General features: G+C 41.4%; 1 protein-coding gene across 12 annotated transcripts in view; it reads right to left on the bottom strand.

Moving 5' to 3' along the window:
* The window catches only part of CADPS (calcium dependent secretion activator), a 416,509-nt gene extending 406,064 nt beyond the window's left edge, over window positions 1–10,445 (bottom strand). For 7 of the 12 annotated variants that reach the window (XM_032458148.1, XM_032458142.1, XM_032458149.1 and 4 more), the window contains exon 1: window positions 9,597–10,444. In XM_032458148.1, coding sequence (XP_032314039.1) covers window positions 9,597–10,034 — 438 coding nt within the window. In that variant the 5' untranslated portion in view covers window positions 10,035–10,444. Of the gene's footprint in view, window positions 1–9,596 lie in introns of all 12 variants that reach the window. The other 5 variants (XM_032458143.1, XM_032458141.1, XM_032458140.1 and 2 more) reach the window with 1 other exon arrangement.
* Between the last annotated feature and the right edge of the window lie 13,608 nt (window positions 10,446–24,053).

The raw sequence follows: 24,053 nt of genomic DNA, 5'->3' as shown, positions 1-24,053 counted from the left end.
TCCGAGGACATCCTAGGGGAGATGTGACGGAGGTCAACGCTCTTCCAAGTGTACTATGTAGACCTGTGCTTTCTGGGAACTGCTTATTACTGGTCTGCACCAAGATCAAGTGCTAGTACAGGAAATGACCTCAACTTCACCGCTGATGGGTTCACTTCCACGGGCAATTTTTTTGTAGCAAGACTTCCTTGAAGAAAGCAGCGAGGTGATTTACATTCTAGGTCAAGTTCCTTCTCTCGCTGCAGACCCAAGACAAAGCATTAACTGAATGCACCAGTCTGAGAGCACACCTTCAGCAGCATTGATGCAGATGACTAGATGTATGAATTTGAGGTCTGGGGAGAGGCGTGTCCTGGAGATCCAGATTTGGGAATGGAAGTGTAGAGATGTTGGTAGCTAAAGCTACCATCAGTGGTGAGGCTGCTGAGAGATGGGACAGAGATGAGAAGAGGGCTGTGTTAGTTTCCTAGGGCTGCTGTGACAAAGGACCACAAACTAGGTGGCTGAAATGACAAAAATTTATTGTCTTACAGTTGTTGGTGGGGTTGGTTCTGCTGAGAACCATGATGGAGAATATACTCCAGGCCTGTCTCCAAGCTTCTGGCAGTTTTTGGTGTTCCTTGCCTGCAGGAGCATCACTCTTATCTCTGCCTTTCTTTTCACATGGGTGGTTCACATGCTTGTCCCTATGTCCAGCTTTCCCTGTCAATGAGGACACCAGTCTTAACGGATTAGGATCCACCCTGATGACCTCACCTTAACTAATTACATCTGCAAAGATCTTATTTCCAAATAAACTCACATTCTCAGGTACTGGGGTTAGGATTTTGACATCTGGATTTTGGGGGGCACACAATCAACCCATAAAAAGCCAAGGATGGAGACCTGAAAAACACTAATACGTAAGATGCAGGTGCTCACCATATCCCGCCTTATACTATGAGCTCTGTTCCCTGTCAATGTATCTCAGCTTCTCGACCAGATTGATAGGTTCCTAGAGACCAGGAAAGCTGTCCAAAATGTCTTTCCATTGTTTGCCTACAGGATTTAGTGAGTTTCTTGTATGTAGAAGTGGTCCAAAACAATGTTCTCTGATGATGTATAACAAACAAAACTTGAATACGAAAGAGCCCCCGAGAAATGTTCTGAACACAGTATGTTATGACACGCTGCCTTGTAGAGACAACAGTTGCTGTACTTGTCAGAAATCAAATCGCCAAAGTAGATGTTCAAGATGTATTTTAACTCATTTGCTTAAACAACGCTATGCCTACCATCCACACCAAAAGACTGTTCTTCTGCATGGGCAACAGAAGGCATGATTATTTGCAAGAATTTTCAGTGTTTTTCCTTTGCTTGCTTAAGCTGCACAGTAGACTCTCTGTACCATTCCGCGTATTTGCCAAAAATCCCATTGTCTTTTTGAAAACACGGCAGGCCCTCGAGGGTTTGAAACTTAGCGTGTGCTCCCAGAAGACTTCTATTTTTAATCCCTAAGTGAACTCCAGAGTTATCTCAGAACTTTCCTACTGCATAAAGTGGTCCTGAGAAACACCACATGACAGGTTATTTTCCTCCCATTGGCTGCCCGAGGACACCGGTACATTATCAGTTTATCCCATCCCTCTCAATTTTACAAGGGTAGCCAGAAGCTCTGGACACTTGGGGGCTTGATAATTCAATCTATTTTTCAAACCTCTCAAATGTTTGCCCTGCTTGTTTAAATAAAAGCAATGGCTTGCCAAAGGTAATTTTCCCTTTGACTAGTGAAAGATGCCAGAAAAATCCATATCTAAGCACTTTTACTTTATAGATATTTCACACCCATCTTAAATGCTTATTACCACATCCAAAATGCAAAAGCAAATACTCATTACTTACTTACATTCTGTCTTTGAAAAGGACTTTAGACAGCTTACAATGAGAAAAACAGTGCCAAAATCTTGCAAGAGAGCAAAATTAAAGAAATGTATTTATTTACATTAAATATATAAAACTTAGATTCTATGATATAACTTTGGCAACACTGAGACGGATCATTTTTTCGACAGCCTAACTTTTACTATTGTGCTGTTGACTGACTTTTTTTTTTTTTTTTTCCTTCAGAAAGAGCTAAGTCAAATAAAACATATGCTCAGTATGGAGATTTAGTTCTTACCTTGGCTTAGTGTTTGGTCACTTAAACATGTGCTAGAGTGATTCAAGTTCAACTGGGATTCAGTCACTGCAAAAATTTCGTAATTGCTTTGTGGTCTTTGAAAGAAGACCTTTCTCTATAACGGATCTAGAAACTCGTCAGTTGTTGGAACACATCAACCAGTTTGGGAGTGATTGATGGTATGTTTCTGCTACATAAATTATTTTGAGGTCATGTGCTAATTGGTTTACCCTCCTTGTTTTCCATTGAAGCTTTTATAAAAGTATGTAAGTTGGGTCTCTTTGATAGAGGCAGACTGTATTTAAGACCCCTTCACTTCTTTTCCTTAGAAATATCCTAGGAAAGAAAACTTCAGTGCAGAATTTCAACAGCTGGTGTTTACAAGCACCTACTGTGTGCCATGCACTGTTTCAGGAGATGGGGAATCAAAGAGGAAGAAGACGTGGCCCCTATCTTTGGGAGTCCTACGGTCTATCCATAGGCACATACAGAAAAGGTAATTTAAATGTGATATAAAGGAGGAAAAGTGGAAACAGACTAGGGAATTACAGGAGCATTTAGCCCCATACAAGGTTTGGTTAAAGTTTCTTGAAGGAGGTAACACCTGATTTAATGAAAGGACAAACCAACAAATCAAGGGAAGAAAGAAAGATATTCAAACATAAGGAACAGCATGGGCAAAGGGATTACAGTTTGAAATAGCAATGGGGGAATGTGGACGAAAATGCAAGAACACTGTTATTACTGTGACTGGTAATGTTTGTTCAACATTTACCACCTATTAAGGACTTGTTAAGCAATTAACATACATTGTTTCTTGTAATCCTCACTATTCCTTTCCCCCATTTTACAGATGAGGAAACTAAGACTTAAAGAGACTGGATAATGCAACCAAGGTCATATAGCGACTAAGTCACAAAACTGATCAGGGATTTGAACTAGAGACTGATGGCCTGCAGAGTTAATCAAGTAACTCAACAAAAGATGAACAGGGATGTATTATACCCCATCTATTTGGTAGATGATGCCGTCATGGTAACCACTGCCATCCTGGGTTTGCCTATCATGTCAATAATGATGACGATCGTGACGATAATAGCAATAATGAATGTAAGGCTGGCTGTGGTCAGTACTTTACATACAGTCCTGTCGCAGACAAAAATACCCCCAAATTTGCACAACTTAGCAATAACAGGAAGTAACACTTACATACCACTTACCACATGCCAGGCATTGTTCTAAGAGTTTTACTGTACGATCTCACTTAATATTCACTCAATGATGGACGTACCACTACTATCCCCACTTTATTGATGAGTAAACTGACTCCCGGAGAGTTTAAGTAAGTTGCCCCAAATCACAGAGCCAGTTTGGGCTACATCCAGGAAAGCCAACCTAGGCATTCAAGTTTCAGAGTCAGGCTCTTAACCACCGTCCTTCACTATCCAGCATTATGTCAAAAGCAATGACCAAACTTTAAAGTGTTGACTGACTTAATCTCCTTTTCTTTACCTGCTAACAATGGAGAAGTAATTCTATCCCACGCTTGGATTAACAAATGAAAAAATAATAAGGTAACTCTGACTGCCAGTCCTCCAATTCTGCGCAAACTATAAATCTGATCCTAACAGAGAAACTGTTGCCAGAGACAGGGAACACAGAGTTTCCAATTCCAGATCTTTTTCTTGGCTGCATCACAGAGGCCAGGGTCAGACCATCATTATCTCTGCCATAATAGCAAGAACCAGATAGCTGGTGTCCCACCAACCAGGTATAGATGATGTTCCTCTTAGAATAAACAATTTTAGTTAAAAGTGATTAACATTCCATTATTTAAGTGATGACTTGTTCTCTTACGTCTATCACTTTCGCAGAATCATAAAAACTCAAGGCTCGGCTATGCTACATCTTCCAATTCTAGGAGAAGCCAGAAATGTATATTTTTTACGTGAAATGTCATGAAAGCTTTAAATGTTGAGAACTAATTCAAAAACTTGAAAAATACACTGTAAACAAAACAAAATAGATGTGTGGGTGAGCTTCATGCCCTAAGCTGGACCTCTTGTGTAGTTGGTAGCCTTGTAACCTTTTAAGATCTCACCTCCTCATCTAAAAATTTTGATACTTGGACAGGGTAAACACTGACTTCATCTCTAATCATCTCAGATTCTTTCAAGACACTGCCTTACTTTGTAATGTGAAAACATACTAAATACAAGTTTAAATGAAATTTTAAGTCTTGATCATGAGTAATCTCATTACCCAGAAAGAAACATCAACAATTATATGCAGAGGTGACAGAGATTATCTGAGGCTTCCTTACCCCCTCTTCATAAGGCAGATGAAGAAATTACCCTAGAGCTAGAAGATGACTTGCCTGCAATCAGTAGTTCATTAGTGGTAGAGTCTGAGCTTAAACACAGTTTTCAATATATAATCTTTCTCCTCATCAGCCACCTTTACTCTGTCAAGGAAGTCATTTGAACTCCTAGATCCAGCCATGCCTGAAGTCAACCACCTTGTACCGGAGTTTTCAATTACATGCTCCAATAAATCTTTCCCCTCCCCCTTATTTCCTTATTTACATAGCCACTTCATTTGGGTTTCTGTCACTTGAAACCAAAAGAATTAGACTAATACTCCCAGAAACAATGACTCCTTTCCACATTCCTGCTACCCCATGCTCTTCTCCAGACTGGAATACCTGCCTTTCCCGATGCTTACAAAAATCATACAATTTCTTTAAGACCTAACCCGAGTCTACTTCCTCCATGAAGATTTTCCCAACTGCTATATCCAGTTCTCTGTGAGTGTGTGCATGCAAACACATTCTCTCTCCCACTCCCCTACTTTACAATTGGTACTCAGCATCTCACAATTAACCACTATCATTCTCAACTTATTTGACATGTATATATGTTATCTTCCAAACGAGAAAGTAAACTTCCCAATTCAGAAGCCGATCTCAGAGCAATCTTCTGGTTCTGCCACCGAGCCTGGGAGAGTCCTTAGTGCAATGAATAACTGGTCTTTTTTCTGAACTTTGGTTTAAGTTAGTAGAACTCTGCTAATTATTCCAACTTAAGCTGTATAAACAACCGGCCCCAAATACTGGCTATATTTCAATGTGATAGCCTATGAATGTGTGTTAAATTTGCTTCTGCAGGAGAAAGACCTCAGAATCATTTGACTTTTACCACTTTCTACGGTACGATTTTTCAGGAATGAAAGATTTAATTTCCTTTGTTCTTCAGTCCAGTTTTAGGGGACTGTAAGGCTATTCCAAGTGTGTAATGAGGCAAGAACCTCTCTTATTAATTTTTTGTATTTCACATCCTCAGAATGTCTCTGTTAGTACCAGTGTATAACAGTTCCTGCACAATGTACCAACAAGATTGGGGGGAAAATGCCAAAAAGCATATTTAAAGGATTCAATTCTTTCCTTGAAGAAGAGGAAAACCTATCATTGTTTTAGAAGGAATCCTGGTTTAACAGTCATTTAGTTTTCTCAAAAGGTAATTTTTTTTTTTTACATGCCAACTGTACGTTGCATTGACAAAACAACCCTGAAGAATTTTGAATAGTGTAGTTAACCCAAGTGCCCCAAAGCGTATCTGAATGGATGAATCACCATTATTGATTTAAAATACACACACACTCACACACATATATAGCCACCTAGCACTAGGTCCTAAGTTTTTATGAAAGTTATGGGCTTTTGAGTCATAACTGAACAACAAAGTCAAAGAAGTCAATGAATGAAGATGCAATTTCTGTGGCTAACAGTGACTCAACATTAGCCATAATTTCAGGGCAAAATATATAAGCTGAATCACATAGAAATGAGTAACTTGAACTTCAAACACATTTGATCTAATCATAAGGTCCTCTCGGATGACATGAGGATTCATAGAGAAGAGACACAAGGTTAGGATTGTCCCTTTCTCAGCAAGTACATACAGACACACGTATACACACTTACATATGCACACATAATATTCATAGTGGACATTTGTAATCCAAGCACTATGAATAATTACTAGCTAATTTAAAAAACTGGCCCTATCAATCTAAACATTACACAGAATTGTTTACAGTACCTGCCTTTAGCACAAGAAGAAAAAAAAAAGCTACAAATGATAAAATCCGTTTTCACATCGCCTGTTTAAAGTCTTCTTTTAACTGGGAAGATGGTTGGAAAGCCTAGGCCTTCTCTTTTTCAGTAAAAGCGAAACCAAAGTAACAAACTGTCAGAATAATCCGGCAATGCCACCTTTTCCCTGTGCTCCTTCCCGATTGTTCTTCTGAACTAAAATGCTTCTTTTTTCTTTCAGCTCGAACCACATAGAAACACTGACAACAATCTGCTGCTCAGATTTACCAGCCAACAGCCCATCTCTCTTTTTCATACTCCTTACGAAGTTAGTACTTCAATGTTCATTTTGCCCGTGTTGAGTATTTTGTAGGTGCCCAAAGGGGGAGGGGCAGGCCTCTCTCAACTCAAATAGAAGTAACTCTGAGTAACAAAGTACACAAAGTATATTGTCAGATGCCAGTGTTCTGTGTTTCATTTTAGAATATTCCTCATCAGTGTTGTGCATTAAAAAGAAAGGATTTGAAATCAGAGACCCCCCCCCAAGACTAAATTCCCACTCTTACACCTGTCTACGTAGTCCTTTAGGCAAATTACAAAACCTCTCTGAGTCTCTGTTTTCTTTTCTAAAAACGAGGACGGTAATTCCTACATTGGTAAAGTTACGAGAACAACTTAAAATGTTCTAAGAACAGAAATAGAAATCTAGGTAAAAACTAAGGAAACATAGATTGTAGATTTTAGTTAACTATAATGTATCAGTATTGGTTCTTTAATTGTAACACATGTACCATACTACTGTAAGATATGAATAATAGGGGAAAATTGGGGTCCATGGGAACTGTCTGTTCTATTTTCTCAATTTTTCCATAAATCTCAAACTCTTCTAAAAAATAAAGTCTATTTTTAAAAAATGATCTAAGAGAAGTGCCTTGCACATAGTAGGGACTCAAAAAATGGTAGCCTATAGACTATTTGGTTTCATAAAATCTATTATACTCTGTGCAATATGATCTCTGCCCCCCAACTTTATTGAGATATAATTGACATACATTATGTAACGTTCAGGCGTACAGCGTGATGATTTGACAATACGATCTTTCCTTTTCCCCAATTCAGCACTTCTTTGCCACAGACAGTTCTCTCTGTCCCTGCTGCATGCCACACTAGTCCCTTTCTCCACATCATTTTCCCTCATTTTCTAGTTCATCAGCCTTATTTATTGGCTTTAAAGTTTACCACAATGATTATGCAAACTTTTAGGTTTTTTTTTTTTTTTTTTAATGGTTACTCCTTAAAAGAAAGTGAAAATTCTAAGCTATGTACTTGGAGAGAAATATAGCCAAACAGCCTTTTCCAGAAAAGCACTAAACACTTAAAAGATACAGTAACGGAGGTGTTTGTTTTCTTTTGCAATAAAGAGATGGATATTCGCCTTCCCAGGACAGCCAACAGCCCTGAGGCAGCTTTTTAAGGTCTTTATAAGAACAGATTTCTTTCTTTCTCATTCCGGTGTTTGTTTTCAGCATGTATTTGAAGGACAGAACTAGAGAGCCTTTTGACTGATAAAGGGAAGTTAAAGTTTTCTTTAAAGGGAAGTTTGTTTAATTCTTCTTTAAGTGACAATGGTTTTCATTGCCAAAGGAATAGGACATCTTTAGTGGGTGCTGTTACTAAATTACTAATGGGATAGATTTTGGAGATGGAAATTCCCCTGCTATAAAGACACAATTACCAAAATAACTCCAACCTGAAGCTTGAAATATCAGGCCCTGTGGACCCAAGATCCAACCTTAAAAGAATATCCAAAAAACTTTTACTGTTCTGAGACGACTTTTGCTCTCCTGTAGTCCAAAATCCAGGTTGAAAAAGCTACAGACCACTGATAAGGGGTGGAGAGTAGAGTGTAGAGTGCACCTGCTCCTTCTCAACCAGGTAATAAGTTTCATTTTCAATAAAACTGATATCCAAGCTTGTGATAGCTGAAATCAATCATCAACTCTGGGTGATGTGTGTACACATACAAGCAAAACAAACAGAGAAGTCTGTGCTAATTTGAGATAAGGGTGGATAAATATAGGAAAACCTAACATGCTACGACAGGCAACATACAATTCAGCCTTAATTGGTAGCAACTGAAGAATCCACTCTTTTAGGAAGCTGGTCTCCCAACCTTGCTGGGGTTAGAGCTGGCTTTAACTGCCCCTCACACCGCCCCGCTGGAGGGCTTCTTGGCTTTTCTGATAGTTCAACTGCTGCAGAGTCATCTAAAAGAGACAGAACAGGGTGCTGACTTTCTTCACTCACTCACTCCACCTGGGCCTTCTCTTCTGGCCTGCAGCCACTGCCCCTCAACCTGCAGTAGCCAAGCCCTCCTTTCCGTAACTGGAGAACAGCTCTTAGAAATAGGAACTTTTTTCACATCAAAGGCAGCCAGGAGCCGCCTCAGCCTTGCCCCAGTCTCAGACACAAAAAGCTTTTCTGATGCTTATCATTACAAGGGGTTTTTTGCAGCTGCACTTTATCAAGCTAACAGCGGCGGGGCTTGGAGGGCCTCGGAGAGCCAGAAGGTGGCGGCCAAGTCACCTTGGGAAGAGGAGAAGAGGGTCAAAGAGAGGAAGATAGAGGGACTGACCCCGGCAGGACCAGGGGCGCGCCCCAGCTCTGAGGTCAATGAGGAAGGAGGAGAAGGGAGATTGGAGGGAAGCCCGGCCAGAGGGAAGGGGTGTCCAGGGACCCCGAGGCGACCCTAATCGATGATCAGCTGACCCGGGCGGAGGGAGGAGGGTGCCCTTCACAGTGTCACAGGAAGCCTCGCCTTCCAGGATCGCTTTCTCCCGCCTAGCCCTGCGGTGGCTCTCTGCCCAGGTTAGCCTGAGCGCGACTCGGAGGCGCTCTACTCGCTCCGCACCGGAGCCCCCACCTGCCGGGCGCCCCCGCCCGCCCAGCGCACGCCCAGGAGGGCGGGCCCGGAGCTGAGCGCAGCCGCCCGCCGCTGGAGAGTGCTGGGAGCCCTGCGAGCGAGGCAGGCCTCTCTGGGCACCGCGGGCTGCAAGTCACTCCCCGAGCCTCCCGGGCCATCAAGCGGGACTTGCCCGCCTCGCTCTCCATCAGGGAGGCCCGTGCACCCGGGGCTGCGCTCCCGGCCCCTGGCTAGTGGAGGACAGCTCCTGGCGCGCTCGGCGCTGGCCTGGGCAGGGCCTGGCCGCCCCTTCCCCCGGGTGGGGTCTCCTCCTCCTCCTCCTCCTGCTCCTCCTCGCCAGCTGCGCCGCCAGCTCCCATTGTTCGCCCCGCCCGCCTGGCGACGTCCCGGCGCCGCATCCTGGGCCTCCCAGGCGCACCTACCTTCTGCTGCCGGCGAGCCATGTCGGTGGGCTGCTTGGCGTTGAAGGGGTAGGCGATGCAGCGCATCACGAACACATAGAGCTGCAGCCTCTTCTTCCTCTCCTCCTCCTCCTTCTGCAGCCGCTCCAACTCCTCTTTCTCCTTCTCGCTCACCACCGACGGGCTGGGGCTGGAGGGCCGGCCGCCAGCGGCGCGGCTGCTGGGCTGCAACCCCCCGGCCCCGCTGCCGCTGCTCGGGCCGCTGCCACCGCCGCCGCCGGCGCCCACCCCGGCTCCGGCGCCGCCGCCGCTCCCCAGCCCGGCGCCGCCGCCCGAGCCCTCGCTCGTGCGGCTGGGAGACAGGCGCGCGCCGGACGCGGCCGAGCCGAGCACCTCCTTGCCGCTCTCCTCCTCCACGATCTCATCCGATTCCTCTTCGCTGGACGAAGGGTCCAGCATGGTGGAGCCTGGGGAGGAGGGCGCCTGGAGCCCCTTGCCCGGGGTGCAAAAGGTGGGGGGGGGGCCCTGGAAGCAGCCGGGGGTCGGCTCTCCCGGATGGGCGCTTCTTCTCAAATCAGGGAGCGAGAGCGCTGCTGCTCAGCCTCGGCCGCCGCGACTGCTTCCTCAGCCCGGCGATAGCCAGCTGGGCTCAGCCCGCCCCAGGAGCACGAGGGGAGGAGGGGTAGGGAGAGGTGCGTCCGTGGGCCCGAGGTGGGCAAGAGGGAGAGTCAATTGCGAGCCCTGAGCCCGCAGCCGGATGCCATCTGCAGCCGCTGAAGGAGGCGCCTCCAGAAAAGATGCCGAGTGTTGCAAGCTGTCGATGCAGCCTAGAGCCGAAGAGGCATCTTGCCGATTGGGGAGGGAGCGGCGCTTACGTGTTTATTGGCTTAACTCTCCCGTGTCCGCGACGTAAAGGGTGGCTGCAGAGGGCTGGAGGTGGGGGAGAACGCGTAGCGTCCCCAAAGTCCCAGAGCTTCCGTGCTGACCCTAATGCTTCCCCGTCCTCCTCACCACCTCGTCTTTGTGGGTAATTTCCTCCTCGTCCAGGTCTCCTGGCTTGGACCTCTCTCCCCCTCCCATGGACAAAAAGTTCTTGGGGGAGGAAGAAATAGGCAAACCAGTGATGACTTCTTGCCAGCGAAAAGTGGGCTGTTGGACACAAGAAATTCAGAGGCCTAAGAGGAGGTCGGCGAGATCTTACACGGGAAAGAAAGAGGCTATTTCCTACCCCCAGCTTTCTTCATACCTGGGCCATGGGGGCAGTGGGGCTGCTCAGCGAATTTCTCTCACCTGTGTCAACTCTGATGCCAGACATTTACTTTACGTACGCCCACGCTTATTAAAATCAACGTGAATCCAATTTTGAGCTGATTGGCGTATCGACCGTGCAGCTCAACTATTTAAGTAGAACCCCCGCCCCTGCCTGCCTTGCAAAAGCTGTGATGAACATTCTTCAATTCCAAGAACTGGTAATACTTTACGCTGAGGTGAGCCTACCAGAGAAATAGAAGCGTTCTGGTTGCTCGGCCCTTCCTCCATTCTGGCTCGCTGGAAGACCTGGGTGGAGGAGCGGGGACCCCAAGATCAAAGGCACCCTAAAAACTCAGTGCAACAACATCGAATGCGTTGCCTCTGTTGCAGTCTTCCTGCTTCTCGGTTATCTATTAATTCAAAGTAGCAGATGGTGCCTGCCTTCCCCTGCACCTTTCACTTAAGCCAATAAACCCGGCGGACGGGGGAGCTGGCCAGCGTGCTGAATCTAATCAGCGACCCGCAGATGGGTTGAAAACAAACCACTCTCCACCCTTGGATCTCCGGCTATCTAGAGACCTCTCTTCCCCTACCCAACCCCATCTCCTACATTTATGTATTTTAAATGCTCTAATTATTCGTCGACACTCGTGGGAGTTATTTTTAAAGTGTAGTGTGAATTTAAAGTTTACATCACATCTGTCTTTATGTATTTTAAAATTTACCATTAGTTTTACTGTGGGCTTTGATATTCAAGGGAAGCCTTCTAGCTAGTCTGTTTGGGACCCAAAAATGAATTTAAAACATCTAGCTCCACATTCATTCCAACAATCCTGTTTAACTTTTTTAATTAAGTAATATATGTATGGCTCATACTTGACTTCACTCATCCTACTCACCTCATGATGACCAAAACTTTCATGGTCATCATGCATTCTGTATCAATTTAAGATAAGTAATCCAGTAATGTGAAAATTGTTACATCTTGGCCGTTCTCACTTTTAAATTTTTCTAAAGAAGTAAAAGATTTTCAAATTATGTTATACTGGTTTCCCTGAAACAGGAAATATAGTAGGCTAGTCAATCAATAAAACTTTATTCAACACCTTTTCACAGAGTGAATATTGTTTTAGGTGCTTGGGGTAGGTGAAATTTTTAGAAGACATTCTCTTAAAAAGTCTATAATCTCCTTTAGGAGATAACAACATAAACATGTGAAAAAGATTGACAGCATTTATTTCAAGGCACTATATCAACAAACTCAAGTTGGTAAACTGCTAAAAGCTTGCTTGAATGAAGCAGCTGGGAATGGAAAAGAATCATATACTTCTCAAATAAGAGAGTTCAAATTTAAAGAAAGGAACCATATGAATGGGTGGTCAAAAGGGGAGATATTACAAGTGGAACAAGTGATTTGGAAAGCCATCGTGATAGGACAAGGGACCAAGTAACGTACAGAGTGTTATGGAGGTGGTGTGTGGGTAGGGAAGAGGGAACTGAGGAGTGGGGAATAAAGAGCTGAGATAATAATACATTTGGCCAAATGGGGGAAGCATGTTTACCACACAAAGAAATGAATTGTTAGCTAGGGAGGGGGTGCTCTTGAAGCTCAGACAAAGCCACTTCCTAATTGGATAAATCTTCTGTAAGCAAGATAAGGCATTTAAGTGTCACTGCTAGGCACTGGTAGAGGAGTGACTATGAATTCTGTATTTAGAACCATTTAGAATTTCTCAATCGCTGTGATAAAGTTCTGTTTAGTCTTGTATTTTGCCAATTTAGAGGGAGTTTTGTGGGTTTTTTCCATTTCTACTCATTGAAACAAACTCAGTGTCTATCTTTTGTTAATCATATAAACCTATGATTTGGCTATCAAGTAGGACATTGCTTAGATAAATCTAACACTTCGCAATACACCCATGAGTGTTCAATTAAAGAAACTTAAACAGATTTTACTGGAAAAACTTTTATAATTTTTTTCAAAAGGTGTATATTTCTGACTTTTAAAATGTACATTCTTTCAAAGATATTTTTTACCTTAGGGGAAAGTCAATTCATTGTCCTTGGAGATACTGTAACTCTTTGCTACTGCTGAAGATAAGATATGCTAACTAGAACTCCTTAGGCATCTAAACTAGGAGTTGTGGGTTTCCTAGATGCAAATTTGATGAACAAGGAAGAAAATAACCTAAGAACACATCCAAAGGCTCTTAACGTTTGTCTACCTTTTGTTAACATCCATCTTCTTCTTTTAAAACATATAACTCTACCATAGATTCTGATACATGTAAGTATTTATATCCTCAAACGAGCTATTTTAGGTGCTTGCATGCTTGCCCCCCACCTACAGTTCTGCTTTGTAGGAAACTTGAATAACCTTAAGGTGATGGAATAAATTTTAGTCAGCCATCTGGAGACCGTATCATAAAAGTAGAAGTTATAACATTGAATTTTTTTAATCCTACCCACTAAAGTAAAATCTAGAGGAAATGGAAATGACTTTTATAAATCAGGGTTTTATCATCTGGACCTTGATTACTTCTAGACCCCATTCTTTTCTGAAGTCTTTGCTGTGATTATAAAAAACCACAATTATGAGGGAATATCTGACTCACTGGCAATCAATAGACACTTTGGTGAAAAACAGTCACTTCTTCATGTCACTTTTATAACATGTTTCAATCAAATAAAACTGAGTTATTGCCCATCTTAATGTTTTTCCATGTTTGTTACTCGAGGATAGTTTGGCCAAATTAAATATATTTTTAAATCTCACAATGAATTTCATATTACCTAGAAGTAATCATCTCATCCAATCAACATTTCTTTTATTTTTTTTTTAATTTAAAAATAGCTCAAAAACACCAAAAAGGATAAATTTGAAGCTTACCATATCCTTAAAGTCAGGTTAAATGCTTGGGCTCTTGAACCAGGCAGTACTGCCTTAACTACTGAACAGCAGAGTTAGTCTGAGAACATTATTCGGTGACTCAGACTCAGTTTCCTGATCTGTAAAATGAGAGATGGTAGTATTCACTTCCCTTGGAATGACAAGAAAATTAAATTTTATGTTATATGAAAAGTATTTTTCAATAGATTTTAGGTTCAAAAAAAATTTTTTTTCAACTGGTGGTAGAGGGACTTGTAATAAATGAGATGACTAGAAATCGGACACACGTAATTGGAAGGAAAAGCAACATTAAAAAATCATATAACCCAACTTTCTCACACCATATACAAAAATAGACTAAAAATAGGTTTAAAGACTGAAATATAAAACCTGAAACCATAAAACTCCTAGAAGAAAACATAGGCAGTATGCACTTTAACACTGACCTTATCAATATTCCTCCTCAGGCAAGGGGAACAAAAGCAAAACTAAACAGATGGGACTACATCAAAGTAAAGGCTTTTGCACAGAGAAAGAAATTATTCAACAAAATGAAAAGGCCACCTACTGGATGGGAGGAGGTATTTGCCAATGATATGTCTAATAAGGGGTCAATACCCAAAATTTACAGAGAACTTATACAATGCAACATCAAAACAACAAGAACAACAACCCAACTGAGAAAATGGGCAGAGGACCTGAATAGGCATTTTTCCAAAGAACACATACAGATGGCCAACAGGCATGTGAAAAGATGCTCAACATCACTAATTATCAGGGAAATGCAAGTCAAAATCACAGTGAGATTTCACCTCAAACCTGTCAGAATGACTGTTATCAAAAAGACAACAAATAACAAGTGTTGGCGAGGATGTGAAGAAAAGGGAACCCTTTGCACTGTTAGTGGAAATGTAAATTGGTGCAGCCACTATGGAAAACAGTATGGAAGTTTTTCAAAAAATTAAAAACAGAACTATCATACCACCCAGCAATTCCATTCCTGGGCATTTATCTGAAGAAAACAAAACACTAATTTGAAGATACATGCACCCCTATGTTCATTGCAGCATTATTTACAATAGTCAAGATACAGAAGCAACTAAGTGACCATTGATAGATGAATGGATAAAGCAGATATATATACAATGGACTATTACTCGGCTGTTAAAAAAATGAAATTCTGCCATGTGTGACAACAGGGGTGGATCTAGAGGGTACTGTGCTAAGTGAAATAAGTCAGAAAAAAATAAATACTGTATGAATGCACTTATATGTGGAATCTAAAGAACAAAAGGACAAACAACAAAACAGAAACAGAGTGATAGATACAGGTAGTTGTAACATAAAGAAGTAGCTACTCACTATGTTGTGCACCAGAAACTAACATAGTGTTGTAGGTCAATTACACTTCAAAAACAAACAAGCAAGCAAACTCATTTTTAAAAAGATCAAATTTGTGGATACCAGAGGCAGGGGATGGGGGAAGAGGAAATTGGATGAAGGTAGTCAAAAGGTACAAACTTCCAGTTTTAAGATAAGTAAGTACCAGGAATGTATTGCATAACATGGTAAATATACTTAACACTGATGTATGTTATATACGAAAGTTGTTAAGAGAGTAAATCCTAAGAATCCTTATCCATAAGAAAAAGCATTTTTTCTTTTATTTTGTATCTATAGGAGATGATAGATGTTCACTAAAATGATTGGGATAATCATTGCATGATGTTATGTAAGGCAAATCATTATACTGTACACCTTAAACTTATACACTTCTGTATGTCAATTATATCTCAATAAAACTGGAAGGAAAAAGAAAAAAAAAATCACATAATCCAGAAATAGACTTTTTTCAGAAGTAGATTCTTGAATAATAGAATATTTGCTTATTTATTTAATCGACCTCTTTCTTGTTTTACATAGCATTTTCAGGGACTTAGAAAATGTTTTTTTGTTGTTGTTTGTTTGCAAAACCTGTTGTTCATCATTACTCTTTATCATATAATTTTTGCCAAAGTCAAATGAAGCAGGTTAAGGTGGAATAAAAGCATGATCTTAAGACTAAAATAATAGAATCAAGCCACACAAAAACATCTTCTCTAAGGCCCTTCTAGGCAACAAAACAAAATGTTTTAGAATGATATATAATACTGCTTATAGGAAGGGGTCTTGGAAAACCCCCTTATGAGTTAAAAAGATGATAAAGAAAAATGGAACGTATTTTACAATAAATATTTAACTTTTTGAAGTCCAACTAGTCACCAGGATAATCACATTTCTTGTGTATGCAATTTCTTTTAACAGAAGTGGGAGCTAGATGTGGTGTAAACTGAAATGCAGTTTATGCTGGTGTTTACATGGACAAAGTGAAGGACTGAGTCTTTGCACGGACTCTGCAATATGGAGACATGCCAGCAAATAAATGGGAAAAAAAAAAATACCTACCTGCTGTTTCCATGTAAGATATTAGATAGATAATGCCCCTAATTAGCCCAGTTCTCCAATTTGGCTTCCCTTGGTAAATGCCGCTACCATTGTATCTTCACCAGCTCAGAATAATTTTCCAGGTAGAGTGTCTGGTTATATTTAACTGGTGTCACAAAATGCACTGGCTTTAGACTGGGGGCTTTTTACAGATTGTAAATAGGGAGGACTGGCCTCGGTATTTTCATAATAACAAATTGATTTCAATTTCAAATAATTGAAAATAGGGAATTCCCTCAATTTAGGCTACCCTAAAACATACGGGTCTTTTGGATAGCTAGTCTTTTGGAGGAAGAAAATGAGTAAGAAAAAGAGGTTGAGAGAGGCTCGATGAATGAAGGGAGAGTAAGTTAAAATGTAAGGATGGGTCCTGATCTAGGGGTGGATACTACCATCTGGGTCACAGGTCAGTAGAGCTTAACGTATTGGGGGAAATGCTTTAAACCAGGTCTAGTCATCCACATGCCGGTACCAAAAGGGAAATTCACAGATTAAGGCCTGAGCTCTGCTCATAAGAGTGTCCCTCATCCCCTTCCTCTTCTTCTTGGGGTGATACGGACTCTTCTACAGCGGAGGCCAGTATTCCAGCCCATTGTCCATACAAATGCCATTACCCTTCTCTTATTTTTTTCATCAGTAGGAACTTTCTAGCCAGTCTGGTTCCAAAAGAATATTTAGGGAGATGTTGACTTGCTGTTACTTTTCACTTACACATTGTACCTCACAATTTACTACGAGGAGCAATGGACTTCTGGGTTGCATCTAGGGTTGCATTATGACGGGGTTTAGTATATTCCAACCAGGTACTTATCAGTGTAAAAATCCTATTCTTTCATTGTCCTTCAACCAGTGTGGCTCTTGGGAGAAATGTACAAGGAACAATTGCAGATAAAAATCACAATGCCATTATGATGATAACTGGGCCAGGGCTCAGTAATCCCCCAACACAGAGCTCTGATAGCACCTGAGGAAAACATACTTTTTAGGCTTTATATCCGAGCAGAAGAATCTCTGCCTTCAGCATCTAGAATTCATATTTTGATGTTTTATCACTTTCTGATCAGTTGCAAGGTATAGGAAACCGAAATAACAATCAGAACAATTTGGCATGCCAGCAAAGGAGCGAGAGGAAAAGCCTGCCCCAAGCCTGCAAGCCTTGAATCTACTCACGCCAGTCACATGGAAAAAGAGGAGAGAAGAGAGATATTTACAAGACTGCCACAGCTCTGCAGCGCACAGTGACCTGCCCACTCACTAACACGCTTCAACTGGCATACAGTATCTGATAAATCTGATTTCTATGCCCTCTTCTTGAGGAGGGGACAGAAGAAAGCCAGAAGCTTGCCTTTCTCTCTGCAAGATCATAACCCAAGCTACCACCTTTCACCAAGTGGCTCAGGCTCTCAAGATCCCTGGTTGTCCTGCAGCCAAGAATCTGGCTGAACCCCATACTTGTTTCTTAAGAGTGAGTCTCTCTCCATCAGTTGTACTTACTCGGGATTCTGGTACTCCTCTTGGCAGTATCTGTGAAGGAGATAACGAGCTAACGCACGTGTGTGCTTAGAACAAAGTATAGCCCATAGTAAGCTTCTGATAAATGCCAATGGAGATGGTGAGGGACTGTTGATAATTATTGTGAAATTTTATTCCAAATAACAAGGCGAGGCCCTACTTTTTGGAAGCAGGGAGCGGGGCACAGTTTACTAAGGCCGGTGAGAAACCTCTTGCCCCTTAAGAGAAAGGCAACTTAGCATTGGAAACCCGTGGCCGACTGTGAGAGTCAGACACAGGTCTTGGAAGAAGCTGGTGGTGTGTTCTTTCAGTGTAGATTTAGTACCTGTGCCCTCTTCACCTATTCTGATATCTTAGTCTACTTTTACATTTTGAGAAGGTATGCCAGCATGAGGAAGAGAGTTAAGCAAAGGATGGGGGCAAAGTCGTGAAGCTGGAAGAGTCAGCTGGAAATCTAAGGGGAACGCCTGGAGTGTGATTGGCACATCAACTATCACAGAGATACTGTTCTAACTTTTCCACACAGGGCATTACTTCACACTGTGAAAAGACCAGTGTACAGACTTTTCCTCAGATTGGTGAAAATCAATCTCCACTTCCAAACAGCTCAGCATAGGAAATGCAATAAATGTTTAAGGAATAGTCTGCACTCAAAGTCAACTCACAGTGAAGAGACTGCAAAAAGTTAGACCTAAATCATAGGTCCGTATCGGTCCTTGAACTACTATTTATACTGCACAACAAAATGAGACTCCTATGAGTCACCAAGTCACTTGTACTGTCAGCCATTAAAACAGCACATTTGCCATGCAGTGGCCATAACCTATTTGATTACTTTAGAAAAAGTGTGGAAGAGGGAGAACCCTAAGTGTATGATGATGCCTTCAGGCAATAGGTTGAGTAATCACATAAAACCGAGTCATCATTTGTTTCCCCCCTGATACATATGTATAACCTCTGGCAACTTCACAGGCAGTGGGAATGGCTTCATTATGGGGCAACTTCATCACGGGGCTCAATTATACATTCAAGGTTATTGAGTGCAACCAAGTCTTCAGTTCCCCACTGGTAATTTACTAGTTGGGGGGACGAAAGTGATGAATGTTCAAATTGTGCCCAAATTCATGATACAAAATATGCGACTTTAAAATTAATCTCTCACAGGAGTAACTGGTTATAAAAGTAAGAGAAACTGTAGCCTGTTAAGAGTTTGTTTTTATCCCCAAGTTTGCCCAGGTTAACTGGCATTTAGGTGCTAAAGGAAAAATTCTAACATCTCCACATCAACCTTATTCCATAATTACTGATATAGTTCCACAGTTAAATATTTGGTCTTTTGTCTTTTGCTATTGTTACTGAATTGATCAGGTCCTAGCCTGGGCCAATAATTCCTGTCCCAACCAGGAAGGTTCTTTTTCTGATTGGATTCACTTCACGCAGCCAATAATGACAATGACGCAGAGACTGAAAAAGGATAGGATTTACCCAATGGCCAAAGAATGGAGAAGAGGAACCTAGTTCACAAATCAATTTCTCAACCCAATTTGGATGGAGGCACCAAATATATAGGAGGATCAAGGTAAAAGGGAGTGAACTGGAAAGAGTGGGAGGAATATTCATGAGTTATCTGAGAACAGGGATGTGGTTTGGGTCTGGAACTTATGCATCTCCCCTTTTCAGTCCTTGTATGGGCTTTTCTGGTTGTCACGGCAACTGGCAACTGTCATGGCGCTGGTGGGTGTGTCATCTAGCATGCTAATGCATTACAATGAGAATATAATGAGGCTCAAGGTCCACTGGAAGGCAGATCCTCTGCCATCTTGGGCCTAGTTGATTCTAACTGGTTCTCATTATTTTTCTTTACAGCTTCCTCCTGAAACTTAGATAAGAATAATTGGTTGCTGTTCAAGGGAGGAGCAGGGATATGATTTTGGGGCAATAGCTCTGGTAACTCTATTTCCATAGTTTGTATATTGTCCTTTCTTTTTTTTTAATCCTTATAGACATGACTCTCTGGGTAAAACATGTCTACATACCTCTTGTTTTATTAACTGAGTTGTTTTAAGAGAGAAAAAAGAAACTCAAACCAAGAATCTAAAACACCGTATTTTGAATACAGGGTATGAGTTAGTTATGTCTTTGGAATCAGACTTGCATTCAAATCCTGGTTCTATCAGCTGTGTGACCTGGAAAAGGGTAGTTAGTTCTTTGATCCTCAAATCTTCAACCTTAAAACTGGCAATGAAAGTACCAATAACGCAGAGGGATTTTTATGAAGAGGAATGGAATTCACGCATCTACAATGCCTTACACCATTGGTGGGCACATGCTCAGGAAATGGAAGCTATTGTCAACGTTATACAAGAATTTATATCCTGCTGAACGGAAGAACGCCAAGAAGAGAGGTGTCCAGCACTTACCCACTGCAGAGAGGACAGGTCCTGTTGGAGAAGCTTCTACAAAAATTCTTTGTTATCAAGATCTTAACCTTCCATCCCTGAATAAAGAACTTCATTTGAGATAGCTTATAAAAATACTTGAAGTTATCATTCTGTGTTTTAGCAAAATTCATCTCAGGAAGAACTTATTTGCCAAATGATCACAAAATAAGGATGTTATAACCAGACTTGTAATGAGGCTGACATTCCTGGAAGAAAAAAAAAAAAAAAAAAGAAAGAAAAGGCCATTCAGACATTGCTTTTTGAGGGCTCAGCTAAATAGCTTTCAGAAAGAGCCTCCATTAGCTTGTATTTGCATAACAAAACGATTGCCCCACCTTCCTATAGTCTTATTTGCAGATCCCCAAAAGAATATTTATTAAAGTCTGGATGCAATTAAACCTTTTGTGGAGTTTGTGTTTGATCATGAATAGGGGTGAGTCAGAAAGTCTGTGAACGGGACTGAAACATAAAGGCAAGTACAAGAAAGCATTCTCATCTTATATTTAGCAATAACATTCAAAGGACAAAAAAAAAAAAGAGAGACGATTTTAGTGTAAGATGAAGTTTTCCACTGAGTGCGTCCATCGCTAATCTTGGTTTCTTTGTTTATGGCTCTCATTAATTCAACTAACATATGCTGGATATTGGAATATTTGCTTGTAAAATGGGGATGGGAAAGGCAGTCCTGCCCTTACCTAATCTGTCTGGATTCTGAAAGTGCTTATGTATGGAAGGAAAATTTGGTGAGTCCTCAGATAGCAATGTGTTTCATTAACATAACAAAAAACCGTGTTTCAGATTACTGCAAAAAGATGCCATAAAAATTTAAGCGTTTACATTTCACTCTAGAAACTTAAAAAGAAGTCTGCTCTCACCTCTATTATTGTTCTGATTAAGGAATTCTTTTAAAGCAGTCTATATTTTACTACAAATCTTTCAAAGAGATGGTTCCTAAAGAGTTTACCTAATCTGGAGAGGTATTTGGCAGAGAGGGGGTCAAGCAGGGTGATTTTTTTTTAACATAAAAAAAAGGGCTTAAACTAATCAAATAATGTGTCCATAATTCCAAGGAAACCAGAGCAGTGTTATGCATTTGGATGGTGTGACTGACTAAGAGAGACAAATCTCCTCTCACTGTGACTTTGTAGATTCACATTTCCCAAAGTAATGTTCCTGCCACCTGACCTTATTTTCTTTGGCGAAGGCAAAACAAATCAACTTGCGAGGAAAAGGAGAGGAAAACAATAACCTATGTTTTCATGTTCCTGGATTATTTGATTCCCTGGGTAGGCCTGTCTCCCTTCCTTATAATCATACCAAAATATTCATAATTTAGAAATTGGCAGGAAATGAAACTGCAATCCTTCTGTCCCTGTTGGAACATATCAGGGAATCAGGATTTTCTCTTACCCCAGAGATTCCTTTCAGCATGTGCCAATTTTTGAGCCTGGGGATGCTAAGTGACAAGAATTATATGTGAAACCTTGCAGTGAGCCAAGAGTTCTGGTGAATGTGCCCTCAAAGTGCATTCCAGGACCTCAAAGGCACTTCATTCTGCTAATTGAAATGTGGATGTGTTTTTTTTTTAACCATTGGGACCAGCATCAATTGTCATTTAAGTTACATTTTGTGAGCAGAGGCTATGCGAATCCTTATCATTTATGGATGGTAGGTAAAGGGGGTCTTCTAGTAATGCTCGCTAAGTAACTCCTGACTTTAGAGTTCAATTATTTTTACACTGGCTTAAGAAACACACCTATCTGTACCCCTTATTGAACTCCTATTATGTACCTGATTCTGGGCTCGATCCTGAGAATATGAACAATGAGTCCTGTTTTTCACTTGCAAGGAGCTCACAGTCTAGTTGGGAATATAGGCAATAAAAAAGAAAAAAAAAAAATGATAGTGTCCTCCAGATGGTTCAAGGATAGATCTACACGCCGTGGGTGTTACAGGACCAGTTAGGAGGAACACCTAGAGCTGGAATATGAAAGAGTATGAGGAACTAGAAAAACAGAGCTGACAATGGGTTATAGTCCAATGCGTCTGAAAGAAGGAAAAATGTACCAAAGACTGTGATCTGGGGAGAATCTCTATTTTGAAATATGTCTCTGTGATAGTGTCAGAAAGGTTTTAAGGTGATACTTTTTTAAAGGAGAAGGAGGACAGAATGGGTTTTCTGGGCAGGGAGAAACAGGTAAGCAGAGGATCCAAGGCGAAGAGCAGAATGATACAGGAAAAGATTTATTCGGATGCTGGAGTCAGATGGACCTGGGTTCAAATCCCAACTCGTGTCTCCCTCAGTCACACTGAACCATGTAGAAATTTCCCAGAGCAGTTGAATCTACTCACCACCTGCTTCGTTATTCTATTTTTAATTTAGAGTTTTATATAGTTAGCTTTAGAGAAGTCTTAAGATTCAGCAACCTTTAAAATTTGTCCTATTGGGGGAGTGATGGTAAAGATCGTAATGATAACATGTTGATGATGATGATAATGGTGATGAACACGGCGTTCATCTGTGGGGTGCCTGCTTCATCTGTGCAGACACTAAGGGCTTCCTGTGTTTTCTTTCATTTTTACCAAACAAGTAACTCATGGTCTTGATTTGACCTTGTGCTATCAGATACCTCGATACCCTATAGGGTAAATGAGGTTCTAAGACGGTTTCTTGCTTGTAGTTTGGATTCCAGTCTCTATAAAGGCCATCGTTAAAGGATTTAAGAGTCAAATCCTTTCCCACAGTAACCTGACAAATATAGGTGCCTTGGGCAAGTTCCTTAATGTTTCAGGTCCCGAGGCTCCTTCGCTATGGTATTTACTTCAGAGGATCATTGCAAGGATTAAGAAGTAAAACTCAGGAAACCTGTTAGAGGTCATCAAGCCATCCCCTAGTTTTTTTCTCCCTACTCCTGATGCACATAGCTACTGCCACCAAGAGCGGAGCTTAGGGTTCTCCTTTTGGCTTTTTTTTTTTTTTTTTTTTTAATCTTCTCACTTTATGGCAGGGTTCCTCAGTAAAGATATTTCACCTTGTGTGATCAGTCATCACTTTCCCACCTTAATATTGCTTCCATGAGACACCATTCAAATACCATCCTGGAGAACTCTCACCGTATCTTGTCTGCTGTCCAGAAAGCACCTTTGGTTCAATTTGCAACTGCTAATAATTGGGTCCTCCATCTCCCGTTGATAACCTCCAGTCTCTGCTTCGCATCCTTTCCAAATTCCAGTTAAGAAAGCTTGAAGCAAACTTTTCATTTTCTCTTTGTCCTTCCCATGGGCGTTATTCAGCTTCAGAGCCCAGACAGCATGACTGTGAAATAATCACTTTCCCCATTACCAAGAATGCAGGTTATGGTCTGTAATCAAATCATTTTTACAGCACACTGCCATCTCTGGTGGCATAAGGGACAGCCCAAACTCCAAAGCCCGTAGAACAGCATTAACCACAGATTCAGGGAAAGTGACTTTGAGTTGAACTTACGAAGGAGCTTGAAGCTTCTGGAATTTTCAAGGTAAGTCTCTCCCTGTGTAGAGAGAAACTGGACCTACAGCTTTGACCATGAGGTGGGAAGGAAAGTGCGGGATTACACTTCTTCTGTCCTTTCTTTTTTTTTTAACCACTGCACTCCCCTAATCAAGCTTGAACACCACTCCTTCAAGTGGGGACTTCCTCTGGAGATAAAAGCCTTTAATTTGCATCTGCTTGTGGCAACTCAAAATGTCTGCTCTTACCACTGGGGCAGGGGTTTCAAATTTAGTGTGCATAAAAGATGCCTGGAAACCATCTTAAAGATGGGAATTTCTGGGCTCCATTCCCCATGTCTTCGATGTATTAAGTCTATACTGGGTTTCTGGAATATATGTTTTTGTCAGGCACCCTGGAAATAATAGGTA

Source organism: Camelus ferus, chromosome 17 (assembly GCF_009834535.1).
Source record: "Camelus ferus isolate YT-003-E chromosome 17, BCGSAC_Cfer_1.0, whole genome shotgun sequence".
Classification (NCBI taxonomy): Eukaryota; Metazoa; Chordata; class Mammalia; order Artiodactyla; family Camelidae; genus Camelus; species Camelus ferus.
The sequence above is the reverse complement of the archived record's forward strand: the minus strand, read 5'-3'. Positions and strand labels throughout refer to the sequence as shown.